Genomic DNA, 24,389 nt, shown 5'->3' with positions numbered 1-24,389 from the left:
CACCCCTTTCTGCCAAGAAACGTAAGGCTCCCCAAATCAGGGAGCGGCTCAGGTAGGGCCGTGGGTACTGACGCCCGGAGGGCAGCCAGGCAGGAAACGTCTCCTGGAGCTAAACCACTGGTGACAATCGTCCTTTGGGGATGGCTGCCAAACAGGGAGAACATTTTCTTTGGAAGAGGGAGGCAGTGCTTTGGAAGTCAAGTAATGAATGACCAAAAAAAATATAAAAAACATCATCACCTTTCACGTTATCACCAGCCGCGGGTGCGAAGGAAGCGCATTCAATCAACGCTCACTCTAGAGAGCCTCGGACAGCCGAGCTGGGCGGGGAGGAGGTCTGAGCTGTCAAAGTCACATCAGTGACCCCAAACCACAAAGGCTTAATAAAGTTGAACTTCCTGAGGCAGGAAGAAGTAGTGTCACAGCCTCGCCTTAACGCGCCCTAACCTCATCCTTTTCTTTTAGGGAGGCACAAGCGCAGCTGAAACATCTTAAGGAAAGTTTCTAACACTTCCAACCGTTGGACGTGGTTAGACGGGGAGAAATGTCCCGTGCCACCCTCGCGCGCGCGCGCGCGCGCGCACGACTCTCCGTCGCTCCCAGGTTTCAGGAGTTTGCGAGGCCGCCGGGGATCCCCTCTACCGGGAGGGTCGGGCACCTGGGCTCCGGGTTCCGGAGACCCAGAGCTGGCTCGGGCCCGGTGGCCCGTGCGCCCCACCCGCCAATGGCAGCCAGAGGGCGGCGCCCCGCGCAGGTGAAGCGGCCGCTGCCCCGCTGCCCGCGCCGCCCTACCTTCTTTACTTTGGCCTCCAAGTCCATATCTGTGTGTCAGAGGGGTTTCTCCTGCTGTCCGGGATCTAACACCCAGGCTCGCCTGGCCTCCGGCACCGCTGCAGGTACTAGGGGAGAACTGCTGGGTCTCCGCCGCCGCTGCCGCAGCCACTCGCCCGGCGCCGTCAAACTTCCGCCGCCCAGTCCGCTACAGACGGCCTGAGGCGGGGACCGGGAACAAAGAGGCCCAGGCAGCCAATGGCAGCCTGGCCCCGCCGGGCAGCCGCCAATCACCGAGCGCCGCACGCACCTTCGCGGCCGGAGCGCGGCGAAGGCAAGGTGAGGGGCGGGGCCCCGTCCGGGGCGGCGCCCTGCAGAGCGCAATTCAGTATCCCTGACCTGGTGTCTGAGGCTGCCCTGGCCTTCAGCCGGCCTGCTGGTAAAGAATTGGAACCCAGCCTACCTCCAACTGAAGAAGAGCCCTTCCATTCAGTAAGCTTGTACCTGTTTTTGCTTGGGACCTTGGATATGTGTCCAGCGGAGTAGTATACCACTACTGGCTTCTTGGTTTCTTTTCCTAGCAAAGAAATCGTGGAGGTTGTTAGGGATCCTTGTGATGGGTGTTGCACCCTAATTTCACTATTAAGTTGTGGAGATGGCCTTTTCTTAAATGCTTTTCTCCAAGTCCCAAGCACTGACTGGGAATCTCCTCTCACAGCCTTAATGTCAATGAAGATGGTTATGTGTTTTCTGAGCACTTGTTAGTTCAAAGATGAGGATGATGTGAACCACTTCAGAGACAGCTTATGTCATTCCTTTGGAAGTAGAGGTTTGCCCTTTGTCCTTGTTGTGTGAAATGGTGTGAGGGTGCTCATGTGCGTCATGTTTTGATGAAGCAGTTTCATAGACATAACAAGCAACACTGAAGCACTAGAGCTGGATACAAATCATGGCCTCATTCAGGAGCAGTTGCAATGAATATACCATTAGCTTGGTGGATCTGAAAGGGATCCTAAGGATTATTGAGTCTAGCTTTCTCATTTTGCAGGGAACTGAGGACCCCAGAGGTATAGGGACCTGCCCAATTTCATAGTCTCCTGGGGGCAGAGCTAGTGCTCATGAGTCTTTAAGCAGTGTCTCCAGCATGTTTGGGACAGCAAACACAGAATTTTGACTAATTAAAAGAAAAGAATCCTTTTTTTTTTCCCCCCAGTTCACGGTAATGACAGAAAATTATAATGGTCAGGTAGCAGGTGACCTCTTAATCTGGCATCTAAATTTAAAAAGGAAAAAGTCCCAAATCATGTAGATATATAGGTCCAGATTTCTCTCCCCCTTACCTCTGGAAATTTGGTAACTGAAAACACCCCAAATTCATTTTAGCTAACACTTTTAACCTTTTGCTTACTTGGCTGTTTATTAATGTTGTTCAACATGAAACCAAGCAAGACCCTGCAGGACCTTCCCAGGGACAGACCCCTGGTGTCCTCTGCTCCTTGTCTGTAGAAGAGCTTTAGCCACCTAGGCCTTTCCCAAGTTCCAAAGAGCAGATTTAAACAGAGAACTGAGAAAATGCAGAAACAAAGGAAAACAGTCAAGCAAGGCTAAATAATAATAGTTTAACCATAAAATAAAGTCAAGGACCTTTAGTTCCTCCTTAAGGGCTATAGATAATATCCTGAACCATATCCTTGAGTTGATTTTGCAGAAAGCAGACCCTCCCCCCCAAGATGAAAACTGCTGACCACCAGAGTGTAGACCCCAGTCCAGTTGGAATGAATGAATCTTCAGGGATTCCTGAAACAGCACCCTGTTAATTCACCATTGACCAATCAGAGAATTGTGCACAAGCTGGTCAGGCACCCTGCAGCCCACACCCCTGATGTTGCCTTTAAAAACCCTTCTGTAAAAGCCATTGGGGAGTTCCAGTCTTTTGAGCATTAGCTTCCTGTTCTCCTTGCTTGGTGCCTTGCGATAAACACTATACTTTACTTCACCACCATCTCATGTCAGTAGATTAGCTTTACTGTGCATTGGATGAGCAGACCCAAGTTCAGTTCAGTAACAGAACATTGATTTATAATGTGATGTTTTCCTTATCCTATTAATAAACTAAAAATGGAATGACCAAAATGGTCATGAATTTTTCTTCTCACTCAGTTTAAGCAAAACTTTCCCATCCCATTTTCCCAAGTCATCCTACAATGTTTGGGCCCCTGCAAAGTTTACCCAGTGTAAGCTCCAATGAGCCTGAGGTTTAGTTATGACAAGGCAACTTGATCTCTTTCAGAGAGCTTAAAATGTCTAGTGAAACAGTTTAAATAAGGCATCAAACAAATGTTGTAACATAAATTTTGGGCTTATTTGGTGAGATTTCAGAGACAACACTAAGAAAGATATCTGGAAACATTTTATTACCATCATATTTTGCCCTTCTCTCTCTCTTCCCTCTCAACCCTCCCAGCATCACTTTGTGTATCATTGGCAAGGTGAAATGCAGTGATTTCTACCTGGAATCATTACTATGCCAATTATGTAGAAGGTAACTTTGAGGTAGATAAATATTAAGTTAGGAGGATTAGATTTCAATTTCTTATTTAGCTATTCAAGTGTTAAGCTAAAGAGATATTGAGGAGTTAGAACTGGCATTGTTTGGTGACAAGATGTAGTTGATAACAGAAAAATGAGTAGAAGATGACACATGTTTCTGGCTTGATCATTTATATAGCTGGTTCAGGAAAAGGGAAAATACATGATAGGCAGTGTTTTTTTAGTTGTGTTTTCTTGGGGGTGAGGTGGGGACAAAGGGTACAGTTTTGTTTTTTAACATCTTTATTGGAGTATAATTGCTTTACAGTGTTGTGTTAGTTTCTGCTGTATAACAAAGTGAATCAGCTATATGCATACGTATATCCCCATATCCCTTCCCTGTTGCGTCTCCCTCCCACCCTCCTTATCCCACCCTTCTAGGAGGTCGCAAAGCACGGAGCTGATCTCCCTAAGGGTACAGTTTTTAATATATTGGGTTTGAGGTTGGGGTATTGAAGTAAGGTATCCAAATATAAATCTTAGAGATGAGACTTGGACTGCTATGGTAATTTAGGAGTCAACATCTTACATAGACAAATAATTGAAAGCCATGGATGGAGTAAGATCAGCATGGGATATTGCAAAATAAAAGAATATCAAAGACTACAATTGAGCAAAGCTGAGCAAGAAAAGCACAGGGCTTCCCTGGTGGCGCAGTGGTTGAGAGTCCGTCTGCCGATGCAGGGGACACGGGTTCGTGCCCCAGTCTGGGAGGATCCCACATGCTGCGGAGCAGCTGGGCCCGTGAGCCATGGCCGCTGAGCCTGCGCCTCTGGAGCCTGTGCTCTGCAACGGGAGAGGCCACAACAGTGAGAGGCCCGTTTACCGCAAAAAAAAAAAAAAAAAAAAAAAAAGCACAGAAAGGAGTTGAGGGTTAGTCAGATGGTAAGAAAAAAAAATTAGAGTCCCAACAACTAAGAGAAGAAATTCAAGAAGGAATTCATCAACAATGTCAAATTGTGGAGAAGTGTCAAATTCTCATTGGGTTTAACAAAAAGGAAGTCATTGGTAAACTTGGGAAGTGATAGCTATATCCCATGTGAAATAGGCTGTGGGCCAAACTGAGGCAGCAACAATTATGGAGAGTTAGAAGGAGTAACCAATGATTTTAAGGCAGTAGAAAATTGGAATTGACTGGTTGAAATGAAGGGAGGGAGGATGAGCATAGAGTGACTCTTAGGAATCTATTTTGGTAACTGGTATGATGGCTGTAAATCACTCAAGATAGGAAACAGGAGGAGGAAGTTTGATTGAGAAAGATGAGGGGTTTCATTTGTATGTAATGATTTTGCAAGGCCAATTGGATCTGAGTTTGGCAGTCAAAAGAAACATCTGGGCTGGAGATACAGATGACTGATTATACATATGCAGGCACACACATCTACATATACACATGTGCATATAAACACACACACATGGTCAACATACTGTAAACACGAGGAAAAGGAAACACCAATTGGAACGTTTTCTATACCAGGTAAGGTAAATTTTCAAGGTAAAGATGACTGTACCTGTCTCCTCAATTATTAATGTGGTCCAAGGTGGCCTCTTTAGTGAATATTAATCATTTATTAACACCTGTTAGAGGAACTCCTGTGCTACTGACATAGCTATTATTGCTCATTAGCAGCTTGTATAGGATTACACATTGTTCTATAGGGATATACCAACATTTCTCAGAGCAAACTATTACCTGTAAAAATTTTTTTAATTGACTAGGCATTGGGGATTGGCTAAGCAAATAATGGATGATTCACATGATAGGTTTATGTTAAATTGTTTTGTAACAGTAAACAATTATAATGTTATAGGAACAAAATAGAATTTATATAGATTGTGCTCACAACTATGCAAAAACATCATGCACAGGAAAGAAACATGAGGAAAATTCACTAAAATGTCAGCAGTGGTTTGTCTGTGATTGGTGGGTCCATAGGGATTCCTTCCTTCCTTTAAAAAATATTCCATGATGATCATGGCATATTTCTTAATGGAAAAACCTTATTTAAAAATATAATATAGTGAGTCCCCTACATACGAATGAGTTCCATTCCCAGAGCGCATTTGTAAGTCCAACAAAGTTAGCCTAGGTACCCAACTAACACAATCAGCTGTATAGTACTGTACTGTAATAGGTTTATAAAACTTTTCACACAAATAATACATAAAAAACAAATACAAAAAATAAAGAAAACATTTTTAATCTTACAGTACAGTACCTTGAAAAGTGCAGTAGTATAGTACAACAGCTGGCATACAGAGTCTGGCATCAAGTGACAGGCAGGAAGAGTTACTGACTGGAGGAGGGAGACTAGGTGGCGGATAGTAGAGCTGAAGGGTCATCAGCAATAGGAGACGGAGGGCAAGCTGCAATTTCACTCACCTGACATTGATGGCACAGGTTCTGGTTCCTTGCTGTATTCAGTTCTACCCTCTTGAAAAAATGATCCAGTGTTTCTGGATAGTAGCTCTTTTCTTCTCGTCATAGATGATACGGTAGCCCTGGATTGCATACTGAACGGCTGCTGCAACCTTCGTGTACAATTCTACATTCGGTTCCTGTGCCTCAGAAGCTAACAGTGCCTCCTCAAATAAAGTAAATCCCCTTGCTATTTCCTGCATCGTGAATCTCTTAGTTCTTCAGTTACTTCTTCTTCCTCTTGTCTCTCTTCGTCCTTTCTATGGACCTCCAATTCCATCAGGTCTTCATTAGTAAGCTCCTTGTATTGCACAGCAAGGACGCATCTTTGAAATTTCCCAACTTGAAGGTTCCTATGTAGGGGACTTACTGTATTCAAAGCATTCTAGGAAGATAGGGCAATGGCAGCATAATTTTTCAATCTGCCTGAAAATCTACATTTAAAAAAAAAACTGGTTAGCAAAACTGAAAGCTGTGGACAACCTTTACAATAAAACTGGGTGACAAGGTATGTCCATAAATCCCCAAACACAAGAGGTAAGGACAAACCACCAAGAGCCACAAGACATGCATGTATAAAAAATTCTGTCGGGGAGGGAGGGAAGCAATAAGTTGGTGTCGGATGGACAGGAAAATTCAAGATGTTCTCCTCCAGTTACTCATTTTAAAACATTGCAGGCCAATTTTCTAACAGCAACTGAAACAGTGAAAAGTGACTGAAGAGGCTGAAGCAATCTCACCCTATGATATCTGAAAACTAACCCACCAGGACTCCTTTCTAGGAGAGGATCCCACAACAAGAAACTTTGTCGAAGGAAATCAAAATCAAGTAGGATGGGGCAGAAGAGACAGTGTAAAGTGAAAGGCTAGAGAAGTTCTCTCCATTAGAGTAGCCAGTAATCACATGTAGTTGTTTAAAATTTAATTAGATTAACTAAAATTAATTAAAATTTAAAATTTAGACATATTTCAAGTGCTCAGCAGCCAGAAAGGGGAACAGAGTCAGGAAATCCTAAAAGTCCTGCTGTATTTTTAAACACTCCATAAAAACAAGGGAAGATGGAGCTCTCTCAAGTTGGACACGGTTTTCTGAACGCTGCGTCATTGTAAAAGTTTAGGAAAATTAATATCACATAAAAATAGGTAACAGTAAATGTTATATTAAGGTCAAATCCAATACAAGGTTATAAGAAAAGAGAGAAAACAGCAGAATAACTTCCCTACAGATAAAGAAAGAACATCAGAAAGATGTGTCCACAAAACAGAACAAAACTATAAGCTATTACTTTAAAACAAGTTAAAGACATTACAAAGTTAATGCATGTCATGAAAGAACCACACAAATCAGAGTTAGAAAAACTCAGAAGTGAGGTGATAGAACTCAGGAAAGAATTAGAAATGAAGAAAATAATATTACATAGATGAAAACTAAAGTAAAAAGAATACCAGGCCAAAAAACTGATAATGCCTACAAACAATGGATAGTAAAAATTCTTTTTTCTAACAAAATAAAAAAATAATGAAGACAGAAATATAAAGTTTTCTAAAGAATGTAACAAATATTGAAAATAAGATAAAGAGATCAAACATATGGATGATAGGAGTCTCTGAAGAAGCAAACCAAACCAAAGGAACAAACACTAAAAAACTGTGATTCAGGAAAATTTTCCTGAATTAAAAAAAAATGATATGAAACTAGACATTGAAAGATCATACTGCATACTTGAGAATATATTGACTCAAAATAACCAGCACAAGACATATTCTAGTGAAGCTACTGGACTTTGAACAATAGGAAAAAAATCCTTTGGGTATCCAGCTTTAGGAAGGGGTGTGACTTACAAGGGGAAGACAATTATATTAACATCACACTTTTTCTACAGCAATGCTCTAAATCAGAAGAAAGTAGAGTAACATATTTAAGCTATTCAAGAAAGATAGTGTAAACCAAGGATTTTGTATGAAGTGACTTTCAAGTATAAAGGGCACAAACTTTTATAAACATAGAACTTAGGAAATACAATTCACATGAGCCCTTCCTGAGGAATCTTCACGTGGCTGTTTTCTCTGTGTCTGAGTCTAAATCTCTCCTGTCTCTCATGAAGACACCAGTCATTTGATTTAGGGCCAACCCTAACCTGGTGTGACTTCATCTTAACTAATTACATCTATAAAAACGCTATTTCCAAATAAAGTTGTATTCTGAGGTTCTGGGTGGATATGAATTTTGGGGGGACACAGTATGACCCATTACAGTGGGGGAACAAAAGTAACATACCCACAATAAAACTGCTACTTGGAAAAAGCAGAAGCAATCAGTGGCCATTGTTCCACAGCAAACACTATATCTTGCAGAATTGAGAATATAAGAACTAAATTTACTGTCAGTGGGGCTAGTTCCTTTGTCTTCCACTATAGATGCACTGGATTATTACTTCTGGAAAACTCTTCCTTATCCAGTGTTCCCTAAGGTGAATTTCTAGAAAGGCATTGATTGAGGTTTTCCTTCTGGAGAGCTGTGCTAGCATACACACCTTTTTGGAGGACTGAGGTATTTGGGGTAACATAACACCTTTTGCCAGGCTTGAGACTTAAGGTAACTATATGCCTGTCATTTTTATTTCAGGGGAACTTTAATTCGGCATTTCTCAAGCATGAGACCAATGACATTTTGAGCCAGATAATTATTGATATTTGTTGCAGGGGGCTGTCCTGTGTATTGTAGACTGTTTAATAGCATTCCTGGCTTTAACCCACTAGATGCCAGTAGCATCCCTCCCCAGTTGTGACAACCAAAAATATCTCCAGACATTGCCAGATGTCTTCTGTGGAGCAAAATCATCCTCGGTTGAGAACCACTCAGCTTTAAATGATTCCAGAAATCTATTATCTATTGTTGTGTAACAAACCACCCTAAAACTTAATGGCTTTACACAATAAGAACAACAAATTTATTTTGCTCACAAATCAGCAGTTTGAGCAGGAAAGGCCAGAATCCCTTGTCTCTGCTGCATGGATTATCAGCTGAGATGGCTGAACTGGAGTACTGCAAAATGGTTTTACATGACTGGCATGTTGGTGCTGGACCTCAGTGATGTTTGTAGGGGGGCGCCTCAGATCCTCTCCAGCTAGGGCCTCTGTGAGCTGATTGGACTTCTTTACAACTTGGTGGCTGAGTTTCAAAAGCAAGTGTTCTAAGAGAGTTAGGTGGAATTTATGGCATTTTTATGATCTGGCTATGGAAGTCACATAGTGCCACTTATATAGTGCTCTGTTGTTTGAGATAATCATAAAGATCTGCTCAAGTTTTAGTGGAGGAGACATAGACCCCCACCTTGATGGGAGGGGTATCCAAATCACAATTTAAGAAGAGTATAGAGGATGGGAGATATTGTTGCAATCTTCTTTGGAAAATATCATCTTCTACCTTCTGCCCTATTGTCAAAAAAACTCACATCCCTTCCACATGCCAAATATAATTATTTCATTCTCCAAGATCTTCAGGTCTTCTCAGTACAAAGTCATCTAAATCAAGTCTAGATGTGGATGATACTCAGGTGTGGTTAATTGGTTACAGCTCTTTGAATACCATTCCTCTTGATCTGAAAAACTCTGAACTAAAGAAACAAGATATCTGTACCTCACACACACTTAATATATAGTGGGCCAGTCCTAGAATACCTGCTGTAAACCATCCCTTTCAAAAATGGGTAAAACAGGAGGCATATAACAATTACTGTTCCATAGCAGTTCTGAAATCCAGCCAGGACCATGTTGTGACTTTCTTGATTAGGACTCATTTCTACTCCCTGGCAATTGTTCTTCATGGATCTTGGCTCCACTCTTTGGAATCTTGGCTCTGCTCTCTGAGGCATTCTTCCTTTTCCATCAAAAGTACTCCATGTTTGCTTTTGAGTCATTGTCTCAATCTGCCTCCTGAATGCAAAAGTTAGGAATCCAAAACCCTTTGCATTTTGTACTGACTCTCTCCCTTTCAGTCCAAGCTGGTATAATTATTTGAAAAATCATGTGTGTTTTCTTATGTGTCAATGTATAATCTATTTTATTAAGCCAAAGTCGTATCCACAAACCTCTCTGATACTATCCTTTCTTTATCTTGTCCTACCAGTGTGAAATTTCCATGAGATATCACATTTAGTATTCTTAGAAACTCTCTGTTTTAAATGCAGAAGATTTCTGAGGCACACCCTTAAGATCCTTAGGGGGCCTTCCATCTGTCTAAAAGTTTATATATGAGTCACTCTGTTAAACCTTTCTGATGTCTTAACAAAGGCTGTTACACACCAGCCTGGATTTGATCTTTTCCCAGAAGTCATTTCTCAATTCTTAATTTAAAAATTATTTGACATATGGAAATGTTGGGTACGGGAAACAGTTTTACTTTTGAACGCAGACAGTACCAGTCCCTTTTTGTTTAACAGTGCATTTCAGTCTTTAGTTCATCTCTCTTCTCACATTTTATCATAGATGGTAAAAAGAAGCCAGATGGCACTTTCAATATTCTTCGGTCATCAAGTTCTAGGTATTTTCTGTTTTCTACATTATTGCAGACAACAGTCTTGGCAAACTTTCTGCCACTACATAACAACTGCTTTCTTTCTTCCAGCTTCTAGTAACACTTTCATACTTTCCTTTAAGCCCTCACTGACAGCTTCCTTTAGCTTCAGATAACTGTTGCCTAGAAGCCCATTAGACTTTCAGATAGTATCCTTAAGGCCCCTTAAGTTTCTTCTCACTTCTTCCCAAACCCAGTGCCACCTGTTTTATATTTTTTGGGGGGGCTGGGGTGGGGCAGGACCCTACTTCCAGTGCTCAAAAGCTGTTGTTGTATTTATTGCTTTGTAACAAAGCATCCCAAAGTTAGCTGCATAAAACAGCAATTTTAGTAGGGTTAAAAATTATGTGGGCCAAGAATTTGGAGAGAGCATAGTGGGAAAGTATTGTTCCATGATGTTTGGGACTTTAGCTGGAAGTCTTAAAGGCTAAGGATGACAAAATGGTTGGGGAACAAAATTCTCTGGAGATGTCTTCACATGTCTGATTAATGATCGATATTGACCAGTACTATCAGCAAGAACATCTAAATATGACCTCTCTATGTGTTTTTTCTGCATAGGCTAGTTTGAACTTCCTCACAGCATGGTAGCTGAATTCCAAGATCCCAGACAGCAAGGTGGAAGTGCATGGCATCTTTCTGAACTAGCCTTGTGCTCAGTAGAGGGTTAACTCAGCAGATCTGGGTTGTTCAAACCCTGCACATTCCACATATAAGATTGGCTTTAATTGTCACCTAGGAGATAACCTCTAAACCTTTGGAATATCCTTCCTGAGAACAAAGTCTTTGTATATCTGGAGACTTAGGCTATACTAGATGGTTTATATTAAAAACGTGACTCATGGTAAGGGCCTTGGACTGTGCTGTATCAATTTGACCTCTTGAGGGACTGTAGACTGAGTAACTAAGATCCATGCCTATGTGAATGACTACTAATAGTAACGGTGGACACTAAGGCTCAGGAGAGCTTCCTTGGTTGGCAATACTTCATGAATATTGTCACACATCATTACTGGGAGAATTCAGTGCTGTCCTTATAACTCCACTGGGAGAAGACAACTAGAATCTCATGTCTCTCCTGGATTCTGCCCTATGTGCCTTTTTCCTTTGCTGAAATTAATCTGCATCTTTTCATTGTAATAAAACATAACCATGAGTATAACAGCTTTTCTGAGTTCTGTGAGTCTTTCTACTGAATCATTGAATCTGAGAGTGGTCTTGGGGACCACAGACATAGGAAAAGGCTTGTTTCTGTTACATCATGTTTGACACTTTTGCTGGAAGACTTGAAAGCTGAGGTTGTCTCAATGGTTAGGGTTAGAATTATCGGATGGTGTTTCATGTGTCTAGCTGATGATGGCTGGTGATTAGGACTATCAACAAGAACATCTATAAATGGTCTCTCCATGTGTTCTTTCAGCATGAGCTAGTTTGAACTTCTTCACATATGGTAGCTGAGTTCCAGATTAAACATCAGAGAGCAAGGTGGAAGTGATTGACCTTTTTCTGAACTAGCCTCATAAGTCTCATGGCATCGCTTTCACTAAATTCTGTTGGTCAAAGTAGTCACAACGGTCCACTCAGGATCACGGGGTCATAGACTTTACTGTGCAATAGGAAGGATGTCAATATCACATAGTAAGAATATAGCATGGAAGATATTTTTGTGGCCATCTTTGGAAAATACAGTCTGCCACTCTTGTCAAGTAAAATCTTTGTATCTCTAGCCTATAGCCATAGATTTGATCTCTTAGCAGCAAGTTTGGGTTTCTATCTACCCCCTCTAACCTCAATTTAATTGCCTGCTCTAGGCCACTGTCCTCAAACAGAGATAATAGAAAGCTTCACCTTGCCACAGGGCTAATCCCAGGTTACTGTGGCTTGAAATGAGGGTTTTGGAGAGTACTGTAGTAGGGAGTACACAGGAGATAATTTGGTGAATCATGGGAGATTAAATGTTCCCCATTTCCTTCCTATGATTCCTTCTGAAAGCACCACTCTAAGCCAACACACTACATTTAGTATGGGACAAAGTGTTCAGTCTTTGTAATGAGCAGAACACCTGATTTTTTGACCTTCTGCTATTTTGGATTTCTGGCAACAGGTGGAAAGTGCTTCTCTTAAAAACACTGTTGATTGATCCCAAGGGATCCTTTCTTCTTTCTGATGAGCCAGCCTGGATCCTAGCTTATCTCTGTCTTGTAACTTATGAAGACTTCAAGATGTCACCCATACCCTCCAATACCCTGACATTTGCTATGGAATTCTTTTAAGTGACAGCCTTGATGTGTATGGCCTGTGTCCTAACAGAAAACTGGAAAGAAATTTGACCAACTTTCTTAATATCATTTTCAAAGAATTGTATCTCATTGTCACCTCCCTCCACCAACAGAATCACATATTAAAGCCTTTCCTTTGCAATACCCCATTTTCAGATAGTAATTTCTCAATGTCTTGCCATTATCTAGTTGCATAGGACAGAAACATAATTTGAAATAGTTTAAGCCAATTAGGTTTATTGACTTCATTATAATTCTCACTCTCTCTCTCTCTCTCTTTCTCTCTCCCCCCCCGCCCCTTGCAGTATTTCAGGTTCATTCTCTCAGACAAGCTTCTCCATGTCATGGGTGACAAGGCTACGGATAGTTCAAGCTCACATCTTTCATAACCAAATAAAATAAGGCTCTTCTTTACAAGTTCAATTTTGAAAAATTCTGGGAATGATCTATGATCAGTCAAGCTTTCTTTTCTTATTATACTAAGGAGTCACAAGGTGTTATCATTTATTTAAGTCCCTTATAATCTTAAGGAAGATACTGGCACAAAATACTCATTTTTCTATTCTAGGAAAAAAAACATTTTTCTTCTGTTATTTTGGTTGAGAAAACTCCATACAATTGCACCAAAATTTAGTAATATTTATTTTTACCCTAAACCTAGAGCACTGAATAATCCCTCTTGAATTGCTGGATGAATTTAGAAATGATGTAAAAAGCAGAAATTATCTGTTTCTCCCACAAGTCATTGTTAAATGTTAATAATAATGCTAAGTATATGCTCACTACTTTCCTAGGCAAACAAGGAAAATGTGATATAAAAGGGTTGTAAAATAAAAGGATGAGACATTATAGCATTGGAGTTTATTGAGGTAATTGGCAAGGAATCCCTGTGTGTCTTGTAATGGAGAATTTCACATCATTTTTAGAATAAATATTTTCTTGTGGGCAAATGCAGTGAGTGCTGAATGGTATTTGTGGAATTATTGTCTAAGGCAGCATGCTCCCTGGGTAGAATAATACCTTTTAGGAATAAGCAATGTGGGCTTCTTTAGTTTTGCTCAGTAATTAAAACAGCTGTGGAAAAGAACCATGAGCACTGCCATAGACTAAATGTTTGAGTCCCCCCAAAATTCATGCTGAAACCTAACCCCGATGTGGTAGTATTAAGAGGTGGGCCTTTGGGAAGTGATTAGGTCATGAGGGCAAAACTCTCATGAACGGGATTAATGCTCTTATAAAAGAGACCCCAAGGAATTCCCTTGCCCCTTCAACAATGTGAAGACACAGGGAGAAGCAGGCTTTCACCTAATCTGCTAGTGCCTTGAACTCAGAATTCCCAGTCTCCAGAGCTATGAGAAATAAATATTTGTTGTTTACGCCACCCAGTCTATGGTATTTTCATTATACCAGCCCAAAAGGACTAAGACAAGTAACATGCAAAATTAAACAAATATTATTGTCTTACATTCTTTTAACTATTTTAGCAGTTTATATTCTAAACAATGTAATTATGGTTTTTCTAGTACAGTGTTTTAGTACAGAAAAAGACAAGTTGGCTTGTACATAAGACACAGTACTATGTGCAATTCCTATACAGCTCAAAGCTCACAGATATTTTAATTCTACATTAATTATAACACAATACCTTGCCTTAAAGGAGTATTATTACTTAATAGTAAAATCATAATTTTACTTTATAGGAAAATATTCTTCTATCTAATATATTGTCATTTAATAAATTTTCTTACCTTAAAAGTTTACACAGATCTCATTTTTTTTTAAACTGATTTTCCTTGCATATACCATTTCCTGAGAGCTCAATATGATATGGCTAATGGAAATGTTGTACTTTTAAGACTGCCTCTTAACCATAGTATAAATATGAGTCTCTGGTAAGCCTAAGTGTGAACACAAGCTACTAATTTATTTTTCATAAGTTGAATCAGTCCTAAAAAGGGATGACAACAGCCTATTGGTGAATATTTTAGTGTCATGCTTGCAGTAATAGCTGGATAAGGAGGAAAATCAATTATAGTTCTGAAAGAGATGTAGATTTTGTTCACTTAAAACTCAGGCTTTTAATCCCTGGACAAAAACCTAGCCTGGAATGCATTCTAAAAGGCTTTTCTTCTACCATAAGAGGATGTAGTAACTCCTAGAAGCCTATCATTTAAACAAAAGGATTAGTCAAAATAATGATGTGAGAGGTATGCCAAATAAGGCCAGCATGTTCTTTTTGAATACGTGAAAAGGAAATTGCTCAATAAAATTTCCATCGTATCTCATCTGTTTTTGATAGGTCATAGAAGCTGTATCAGTATTCATATGCGCACAAGACATTCCAAGAGTATCAAAGGTGAATGAATTAATTGACTGGTATGCTTCTCCTTAAGACTCAAGTTCTCTGTAACCTTAAAAAATAAACACCTATACATATTCAAAATAGGTATACAGTTAATTTTGTCCTGGTGCTTTTGCTTTTGGTGAATAAAAGGAAAGAATGTTACGTTTCACTGCCTACAGCAGGCTACTAATTCCATTCAATTTAATTCAACTCATTTCAATTTATTTACTTTTTTTTTTTACATCTTTATTGGAGTATAATTGCTTTACAGTGGTGTGTTAGTTTCTGCTTTATAACAAAGTGAAGCAGTTATACATATACATATGTTCCCATATCTCTTCCTTCTTGCGTCTCCCTCACTCCCACCCTCCCTATCCCACCCCTCTAGGTGGTCACAAAGCACTGAGCTGATCTCCCTGTGCTATGCGGCTGCTTCCCACTAGCTACCTATTTTACGTTTGGTAGTGTATATATGTCCATGCCACTCTCTCGCTTTGTCACAGCTTACCCTTCCCCCTCCCCATATCCTCAAGTCCATTCTCTAGTAGGTCTGTGTCTTTATTCCTGTCTTACCCCTAGGTTCTTCATGACTTTTTTTTTTCTTAAATTCCATATATATGTGTTAGCATACGGTATTTGTTTTTCTCTTTCTGACTTACTTCACTCTGTATGACAGACTCTAGGTCCATCCACCTCATTAAAATAGCTCAATTTTGTTTCTTTTTATGGCTGCGTAATATTCCATTGTATATATGTGCCACATCTTCTTTATCCATTCATCTGATGATGGACACTTAGGTTGTTCCCATCTCCGGGCTATTGTAAATAGAGCTGCAATGAACATTTTGGTACATGACTCTTTTTGAATTATGGTTTTCTCAGGGTATATGCCCAGTAGTGGGATTGCTGGATCACATGGTAGTTCTATTTGTAGTTTTTTAAGGAACCTCCATACTGTTCTCCATAGTGGCTGTAGCAATTCACATTCCCACCAGCAGTGCAAGAGTGTTCCCTTTTCTCCACACCCTCTCCAGCATTTATTGTTTCTAGATGTTTTGGTGATGGCCATTCTGACTGGTGTGAGATGATATCTCTTTGTAGTTTTGATTTGAATTTCTCTAATGATTAATGATGTTGAGCATTCTTTCATGTGTTTGTTGGCAGTCTGTATATCTTCTTTGGAGAAATGTCTATATTTACTACTGAGAGCACATTCCTCTCCTAGTCGATATGGTATATAGCCCAAAGATGTAAGACTATCCTCTTTTTCTCAAGTCCTAGAGTGAAAGGAGTGAATGCATAGTAAGAAATAGTTAAATATCAGTTCATTTATTCAATTAATGCAAGTTATAAGTGATAGAAAGTGCTACAGACTTTAGAAATAAGATGTTATAAGCACATTTACAAAGCTCTGCTTATAACTGCAAACTTCTGGAGATAACCAACATGTTCATTATCATTGGAGAAGATAAGTTGTTTATATTCACACAGTGGAATTCAACATTTAGAATGAATGAACTGTGGCTACATGCATCAACACTAGTGAATCTTATACATAATATTGGGGTCGAGCAACCAGGCAGCTCCATTTAGGAAAAGATGCAGTTAGAGTGAGTCCTTGTACTACGCACTGATATAAACTCAAAGATTTAAATGAAATTATGTAAATACTGGAAGAAGACATAGGAGAAGTCTTGATAAAATTAAATTAGGAAAGTACTTTGTACCTTTGATTAAAAATCCAGGGCTTCCCTGGTGGCGCAGTGGTTGAGAGTCCGCCTGCCGATGCAGGGGACACGGGTTCGTGCCCCGGTCCGGGAAGATCTCACATGCCGCGGAGCGGCTGGGCCCGTGAGCCATGGCCGCTGAGCCTGTGCGTCCGGAGCTTGTGTTCCACAACGGGAGAGGCCACGACAGTGAGAGGCCCGCATACCGTAAAAATAAAAAAATAAAAAATATCCAGAGCTATGTTAAAACTGTCAAAACTAGTTACATTTAAAAAAATTTCTTGGTGACAAAACTACAATACCCAAGGTGAAAACACAAATGACAAATCAGAGAAAAATCGCTACTCATGTAAGTCTAAGAATTAATATGCTAGGAATTAATTTGAAAAAGTATCAATAATTTAAGGGAAAAATGTGCAAAAGACATGAAAAGCTATCTCACAGAAAAGACAGACAAATGGCTTTAAACATAAGAAAAACATACGCAACTTTAATTATAATACAATAGCTGCATTTTACACCTATTAAATTAGCAAAAATCTAAGTTTAATGAGATAGTGGGAAACAGGCACTTATATATCATTGGATAAGCATAAAATAGCACACCCTTTCTGAAGGGCAATTTGGTAATGCCTGTCAAAATTATAAATGTATTTCCCCTTCGACCCAGGAGTCCTACTCACAGGAATTTATCCTACAGAAATATATGCACACAGAAAAAACATGGCATATGTTATTATCTGCAACATTGTACTAGTAAAAGATTAGAGAATATCCAAGTGTCCATTAGTAGAGGACTAGCTATAAAACTATGGTAGATGGACACCATGGAATGTTATGAAGTTATAAAAAAGAATAAGAAAGTGCTCCAAGATTTATATGGAAAGATTTATATGTGATGTCAGGTCCTTTATAAATTAAAAAGGTTGGGGGGGGGCGAGTAAGAATACGATTGTGTTTGCTTTTATTGGAAAGATTCAAAAGAAGCTGATAGGAGTGATTACCTATGGGGACAACGTAGAGGGGGACATAGGTTGGCTGCAGCAGGGGAGGAAGTCAGGCTTTCAGTATTTTGTATTGTATTGTTTTGCTTTTTGAACCACGTATGTAAAACCTACTCAAGTTAACTGACAGACCCATGATGATAAGAAGGAACAAGGTACAGAAGAATAAATACATTATGATTGCTTTTATGTGAAGTTAAAAAAAGACAAAATGTAGCAGTTTATTATTTCAGGAAATATACATGAATGATAAATTCTGTGAAACAAGCCAGGAAGTAATAAACGTAGAATTCAAAATAGTGTTTACCAGGTTTGGGGAGGGGGGGATAGAGGTATAGAACAAGGAGAATACAGTTTTAGAAGGGAAAAAGGAAGGAAGGAAAGAAGGAAGGAAGGGAGGGAGGGAGGGAAGGAAATATAGAAAAGAAAAAGAAATAAGAGATCAGTGAGGACTATAGGAGTTTAGAAGAAGAGGAGACTTAAACTGGTTCTTGAAGAGCGTGAATTCCAATAAATGTAATTTACATTAATGTATTATTATGGTTTACAAAACTTTGCATACACATGATGTCATATTGAGTCTCATACTGAGGCAGAGAGGCGAGAGCAGGCATTCAATAACATAGCCAAGGCACAGAGGATGTGAAGGCATAAAACCTTGAGGAATTAACCTAGCTGGGCAGTTGGACTGGCAGTAATGAGTAATAGTCTAATAGATTCACAAGGTTTGATTATAATGGGATTGAGAGCTTATCTCAGAAGCCATTAAATGTATGTTTGTTTGCAGACAAAGACAAATCCAAGAAATTTTTCAGAGTTGAACACAGCAGCATTTCTTAGGCCTTACTTAACACTGCCTCTAGCCTTAAGGCTTATCACCAATAATCATCTACAGGAGTAACATCTCCCAATCCAGCTGTCCAGCCAGGTAGATCCATTGATTATTTAGGAGTGTGTTGTTTAACTTCTGTATGTTTGTGAATTTCTCAAATTTCCTTCTGTTATTGTGATTTTCTAACTTTGTTTCATTGGAGTTGGAGAGCACACTTTGTATGATTTCAATTCTTTTAAACCTGAGACCTAACATATGATCTCTCCTGGAGAAGGTCCCATGTACATTTGAGAAGAATATATATTCTGATGTTGAGGGAGTGTTTTATAGATGTTCTGTGTCTGTTACTATGTTTATAATTTAATCAAGTTTCTATATCCATGTTGATCTGTCTAGTTGTTATGTCCATTATTGAAAATGGGATATTGAAGTGTCCAACAATTATTGTTGAATTATCTATTTCTCCCTTCAGTTCTGTCAGTTTTTCTTCATGTATTTTGAAGCTCTGTTGTTAGGTGTATACATATTATTGCTGTTTTATCTTCTTAATGAATTGACCCTTTCATCATTATGAAATGCCCTTTTTGTCTCTAGTAACAATTTTTATCTTAAAATCCATTTTGTCTGATAACAGTACAACCACTCCAGCTCTCTTTAGTTACTATTAGCATTTGTCTTCTGGGACAAAGTAGTGTATAGGAAAGAGGAGGAAACTAATGTTTATAAAGCTTCTAAAACTTCCTGAACTATGCAGGAAAATTCCCGTATAAGCAATATTCTTTAACTGAGGATGATAATGCTTGCCAGGAATGAATACTTTCTGGCTTACCTCAGTGTTGTTATTATATAATAAAGGCCTAAGTTTTGATAGAGAAGGTATAGAGTTTTTGAAAAACCAGGAAAATCTCATTCTATGACATGAAAATTAGTAAAAATCATTCAATTGCATAACTACTTAAATACTGATGGGCCATGATTGTGTTTATAGTTCAATACAATAGACCAGGTATAACCTTTAGGAACATATTATTTGAAATATGACTGATGTAGAAAACACATACACACTTTCACTCACATCCCTCAATAAATAATTGATTTAGGTATGTATACAGATGGTCCCCTACTTACAATGGTTTAACTTATGATTTTCAACTTTATGATGGTGCAAAAGCGATATGCATTTCAAACCATACTTTGAATCTTGAATTTTGATCTTTTCTCTGGCTAGTGATATGCATTAGATCTTCTCTTGAGATTCTGGGCAGTGGTGAGCCGCAACTTCCAGCCAGTCATGTGATCACAAGGGTAAACAACTGATAAACTTACAACCATTCTGTACCTGTACAACAATTCTGGTTTTTTACTTTCAATACAGTATTCAAAAAACTACGTGAGATATTCAGCACTTTATTATAAAATAAGCTTTGATGACTTTCCCAACTGCAGGTTAATGTAAATGTTCTAGGCAGGTTTAAGGTAGGCTAAGCTATGATGTTCAGAAGGTCAGGTTCATTAAGTGTATTTTTGACTTGATATTTTCAGCCTACAATGGATTTATTGGGTGGTAACCCCATTGTAAGTTGAGGAAGATCTGTGTTAGTTTTCTATTGCTGCTGTAACAAATTGCCACAAATTTAGTGGCTTAAAAAATACAAATGTATCATGTTACAATTCTGTAGGTCAGAAGTCCTACAGGGGTCTCACTGGACTAAAATCTAAGCTGTCAGCTGGGTGCATTCCTTTTTGGAAAGTCTAGGGGAGAATTTATTTCTTTGCCTTTTTCAGTTCCTAGAGGCTTCCTGAATTCCTTGGCTCATGGATCCCTTACTCCATCTCCTGACCCTGCTTAGGAGAGCAACTTAGCATCTCTCTGACCCTGGTCTCATCACATCACTTTCTCAGACTACATGTGGGAAAGGTTCTTTGCTCTACTGGGAAAGGTGATTAGACTGGATTCATCTCGATATTCCAGGATAATTTCCCTATCTCAAGGTCCTTAACCTTAATCACATCTGAAACTTCTCTCTTTTTTTTTTCATGTAATGTAACATATTCATAGGTTCTGAGGATTATGGCATGAATATCTTTGGGGACCTTATTGTGCCTATCACAGTAGGGAAAATTAATGAATTCTAAAACCATTAAATAAATGGTTGATGGGGAATACAGATTATATGCAGGTCCCAAAAGAAAATAATTTAACTTTAAAACCGAGAGATTAGCTCGTCTCCCCTTTAACTCAGTAATCCCATTTACTGTCACTAATAGTGGGACATCAGACATGATGTGCCTTTCTATGTGATGCACAATGTTGTCCACAGTATCACCTAGGAAGAATTCTTGTTAAGAGTATAAACCTGAACATAATTCAGGAGGTCCAGTTTTAACCTCCAGTATATAGGAAATACAGGAGATAGAGTGTTAATTTAAAGGATACCGCAAGGAAATGAACAAAGCAAGGATATGTAATATTCTACAAGACAACTTGTCTCAAGTCTGTATTGTAGAGGAAAAAGGAAGAGTGAGTTGTAATTGTTTTAGATTAAGGGAGACAACAACTAAAGACAATGCATGGTTCTTGCTTAGCTCTTGGTTTGAAAATAAAAACAGTTATAAAATATGCTTTGGAAATAAGTAGCAGTATTAAAATACAGACTGGGAAATAGATGACATTAGGAAGTTTTCTAAATTTATTAGATGTGATGACAGTACTGTCAACAGGTAGGAGAATGCTCTTATTTTCTATAAATGCATGCTAAAGCAGTTAGGTTGAAGCATCCGAATATTTATAATTTATTTTATAATGGTTCAAGAAGAAAACATATATAGAAGAAAGAAATACGGCAAAGTGTTAACGATATAGGGAGTCTCTGGGTGATATTTTGGTATTTCTACTTTTCTATATTATTAAATATTTTCATGTTAGTAAAACTTTAAATATCTAATATAAAAGTACATATACACATAACTTAATTGCATTATAACCTGTTGGAGATAATGAGGTTGTCATTACAGAAATAATGTCATCTGCAGGAATAATTAGAAAAAGGAAAAAGTTTAAGAAATAAATGTTCGTCAGCTTTGTCTAGTCTCATCTTTTCTCATTGTTCTAGGGGGACAGACTATTTTTCCTCTCATCTTTTTTTTAGAAGAGAGAGAGAGAGTTTCTAGAGTCAGTATAACATGATGAATTTTTTAGAACATTCAGTTGTTTTTTTCAGTATGCTTAGAGGGCTCACCAAACCTTATACAATCTATATGTTGGGCTCCAGTGTGTCCTAGGCAGATAACCAGCCCCAATTCTTGAAATGGGAAGAGGATGTATCATTCATTTATCATGTGATAAAGCTGCCAGTTCAAGAGACTACAGGGAGGTCAGTAAACCACAGACCACTGACTCACTTGAAGGACGCATCTGAACTTACCTCAGTCGAGGGTCAGGCATCCAATAAACTTCTACTGCCGTGAGGTACATGGTCTTCTTGATGAGTGAATGACACTGCTGGAAAAGCCCTTGTAATGATGTAGTGACAGCTAAAAGATACTTGTTGAGGGCTTGCCAGACAGATATTGCAGGAGTTGTTGGAGACCCCTGGTGGCAACATAAAGGAAAAACAGATAACCACAAAATTCCAGACTTTTTAGTTTGCAAATCAGAGTAAATGGAAACTGAAACCAACTTCTCTAAGTCTCATTTACTTCTCTGACCTTTCCATTTCATTTTTCTTTCTCCCATTCTTTAAAAACTTTGTCATTCTTTAAAGGTTTTTTCATGACATTCTTCTCATTTATATGTTCTTTAATGATCACATCCATTCACCAAATCATAATTTTAGCATGGTTTTCTTTATTGAGCTTGTGCTCGTACTTCTCACTCCCTGCTAGATATTTCCATTTAGATAGCTCTTAAACTCAGCATGCCAAAAGAAAGGTCCTTGGGCAAACTTGCTAATCCTTTATTTCCTATCTCAGGAAATGCTGTCATAATACAGCCAAGCCAGAGGGCTTATACTTCAATAAAGCATAAAGCTACAAAGAGTCTGGCACACTTACCATGTACCAAGCACAGGGATAGTTGCTGGGATGAAGAAAATTAAGACATATCTTAAAGTGGAGTAAAGAAAACAGCCCCTTTAATGTGACAGAGGAATGTGTATCCTGCTTTGGGAGTTCTGAGGAAGGAAACCTAACCCAGCCTGAGATGGAAAGATTCAAGATGAAGGATTCCTAGAAGAAATTACGAGCAAGCTATACACTGTACACAGTAAGAATTTGTATTATGGGCTGAACTGTGTCTCCCCCCACACACACACTCCACAGTTGAAGTCCTAACCTCCAGTACTTCAGAATGTGATGGTATTTGGAGATAGAGACTTTAAAGAGGTAATTAATTTAAAATGAGGTTATTAGGGTAAGCTCTAATCCAATATGACTTCTGTCCTTGTAAGAAGAGGAAATTTGGACAAGATGGAAGACAATATGAAGACATGGGGGAGAAGACAGCCATCTACAAACCACTGACCTTGTCAACACTTTGATCTCGGATTTCCAGCCTCCAGGAAGTAAATTTGTGTTGTTTAATCCATGTAGTCAGTGGTATTTTGTTTTGATAGCTCTAGCAAACTGACATATTCTGACTTCTTTTTCAAAATAAAGGCAAGACTTTTCTAAGCAGAGGGAAGAGAATATGCAAAACAAGTAACCATGAACGATAATATCTTACTTGTGAAACTAGAGTAGTTCAGTATGACCAGATTACTGGGTATGCAATGGTGACCAGTTGTGGGGAATTGGGGGGGATGAGGCTAGAAAGAGAGGGGGAGGCCAGATTATGGGAGGCCTCATGTGCCAAATTAAAACAGTGGAAATTGAGGGTGAAGATGCTATGGAATTAAAGAAGGTAGTATTAAAGAACATCTCATATTATAGTTAGTTCCCTCTAATTAAAGTTTATTACTGGTGTGCAACTCTTAGGGCTTTGTCTAATCCAGTTTTCCATGTTAATACTATTATTTCATGATGGCAGTTGCCAGGTGTTCACTAGATAAAGGACTGCTTTTAAAGAACTACATTAATCCTTATGTCTCACAAGATCTTTATCCCCTGCTGAGCGATCTAAATATTTTTTTTACTGAATTTTATGTCAATATTCTTTCCTTCACTTTTTATTCCCGCTTCAAAAATTTCTTCTTTCCAGTGTTTATATTTTAACAATATCTGGAATTGTTACAGCAAGGCTGTCAGGCTGATGCTTATATAAACTGTATCTAGCTAGAATATCATTACCTTTAAAAGTCAGTATTTTTATTTCTCAAGTCTTAGTATTTATTTTGCTTCTTTTTAATTATGATTAATTTTCCTAATATCTCAGGTATGGATAATTTAGCTTTGTTGCCCTTTCTGCAATCTCTCTACTATCTTTCAATGCTTGGATAGGACAGAATTGTTATGCCTAATAAAAAAAGGTATAAGCTCTCTGAAGGCAGTGGTCCTGACCCACCTGTTTATCAGTATGTTCCCAGTGCCTGATATAGTGCCTGACATATGATTGATAATAAATATATTTTATTTTATTTTTATTTTTTAAAAATTTTTATTGGAGTATAGTTGATTTACAATGTTGTGTTACTTTCTGCTGTGCAACAAAGTGAATCAGTTATACATATATCCACTCTTTTTTAGATTCTTTTCCCATATAGGTCATTACAGAGTACTGAGTAGAGTTCCCTGTGCTATACAGTAGGTCCTTATTAGTTATCTATTTTATATATAGTAGTGTGTATATGTCAATCCCAGTCTCCCATTTATCCATCCCCCCCACTTCCCCCTGGCAACCATAAGATTGTTT

The 24,389-nt window shown here is 38.7% G+C and overlaps 1 protein-coding gene and 1 long non-coding RNA gene across 5 annotated transcripts in view; both read right to left on the bottom strand.

The window, feature by feature from the left end:
* TES (testin LIM domain protein) overlaps positions 1-986 on the bottom strand; it is a 47,718-nt gene extending 46,732 nt beyond the window's left edge. Inside the window, exon 1 of one of the 3 annotated variants that reach the window (XM_073809858.1) lies at positions 793-986. Coding sequence is in view for 1 of the 3 variants with exons in the window: in XM_004328115.3 (XP_004328163.1) it covers positions 793-819 (27 nt within the window). In the remaining 2 variants the exon portion in view is untranslated. Of the gene's footprint in view, positions 1-240; positions 392-792 lie in introns of those variants that run through there. The other 2 variants (XM_004328115.3, XM_019925075.3) reach the window with 2 other exon arrangements.
* Positions 987-15,234: 14,248 nt separating this feature from the next.
* LOC141279564 (uncharacterized) lies at positions 15,235-22,660 on the bottom strand. Of its 2 annotated transcripts, none has more exons than XR_012334043.1 (3): positions 22,595-22,660; positions 16,706-22,133; positions 15,235-16,255 (listed from the first exon to the last, which is right to left on the bottom strand). It is a non-coding gene; the product is annotated as an uncharacterized lncRNA (long non-coding RNA). The 2 variants fall into 2 exon arrangements; XR_012334042.1 differs by lacking the exon at positions 22,595-22,660 and adding an exon at positions 22,250-22,415.
* Between the last annotated feature and the right edge of the window lie 1,729 nt (positions 22,661-24,389).

Source organism: Tursiops truncatus, chromosome 9 (genome assembly GCF_011762595.2).
Source record: "Tursiops truncatus isolate mTurTru1 chromosome 9, mTurTru1.mat.Y, whole genome shotgun sequence".
Classification (NCBI taxonomy): Eukaryota; Metazoa; Chordata; class Mammalia; order Artiodactyla; family Delphinidae; genus Tursiops; species Tursiops truncatus.
This window is presented reverse-complemented; position numbering and strand designations above follow the sequence as displayed.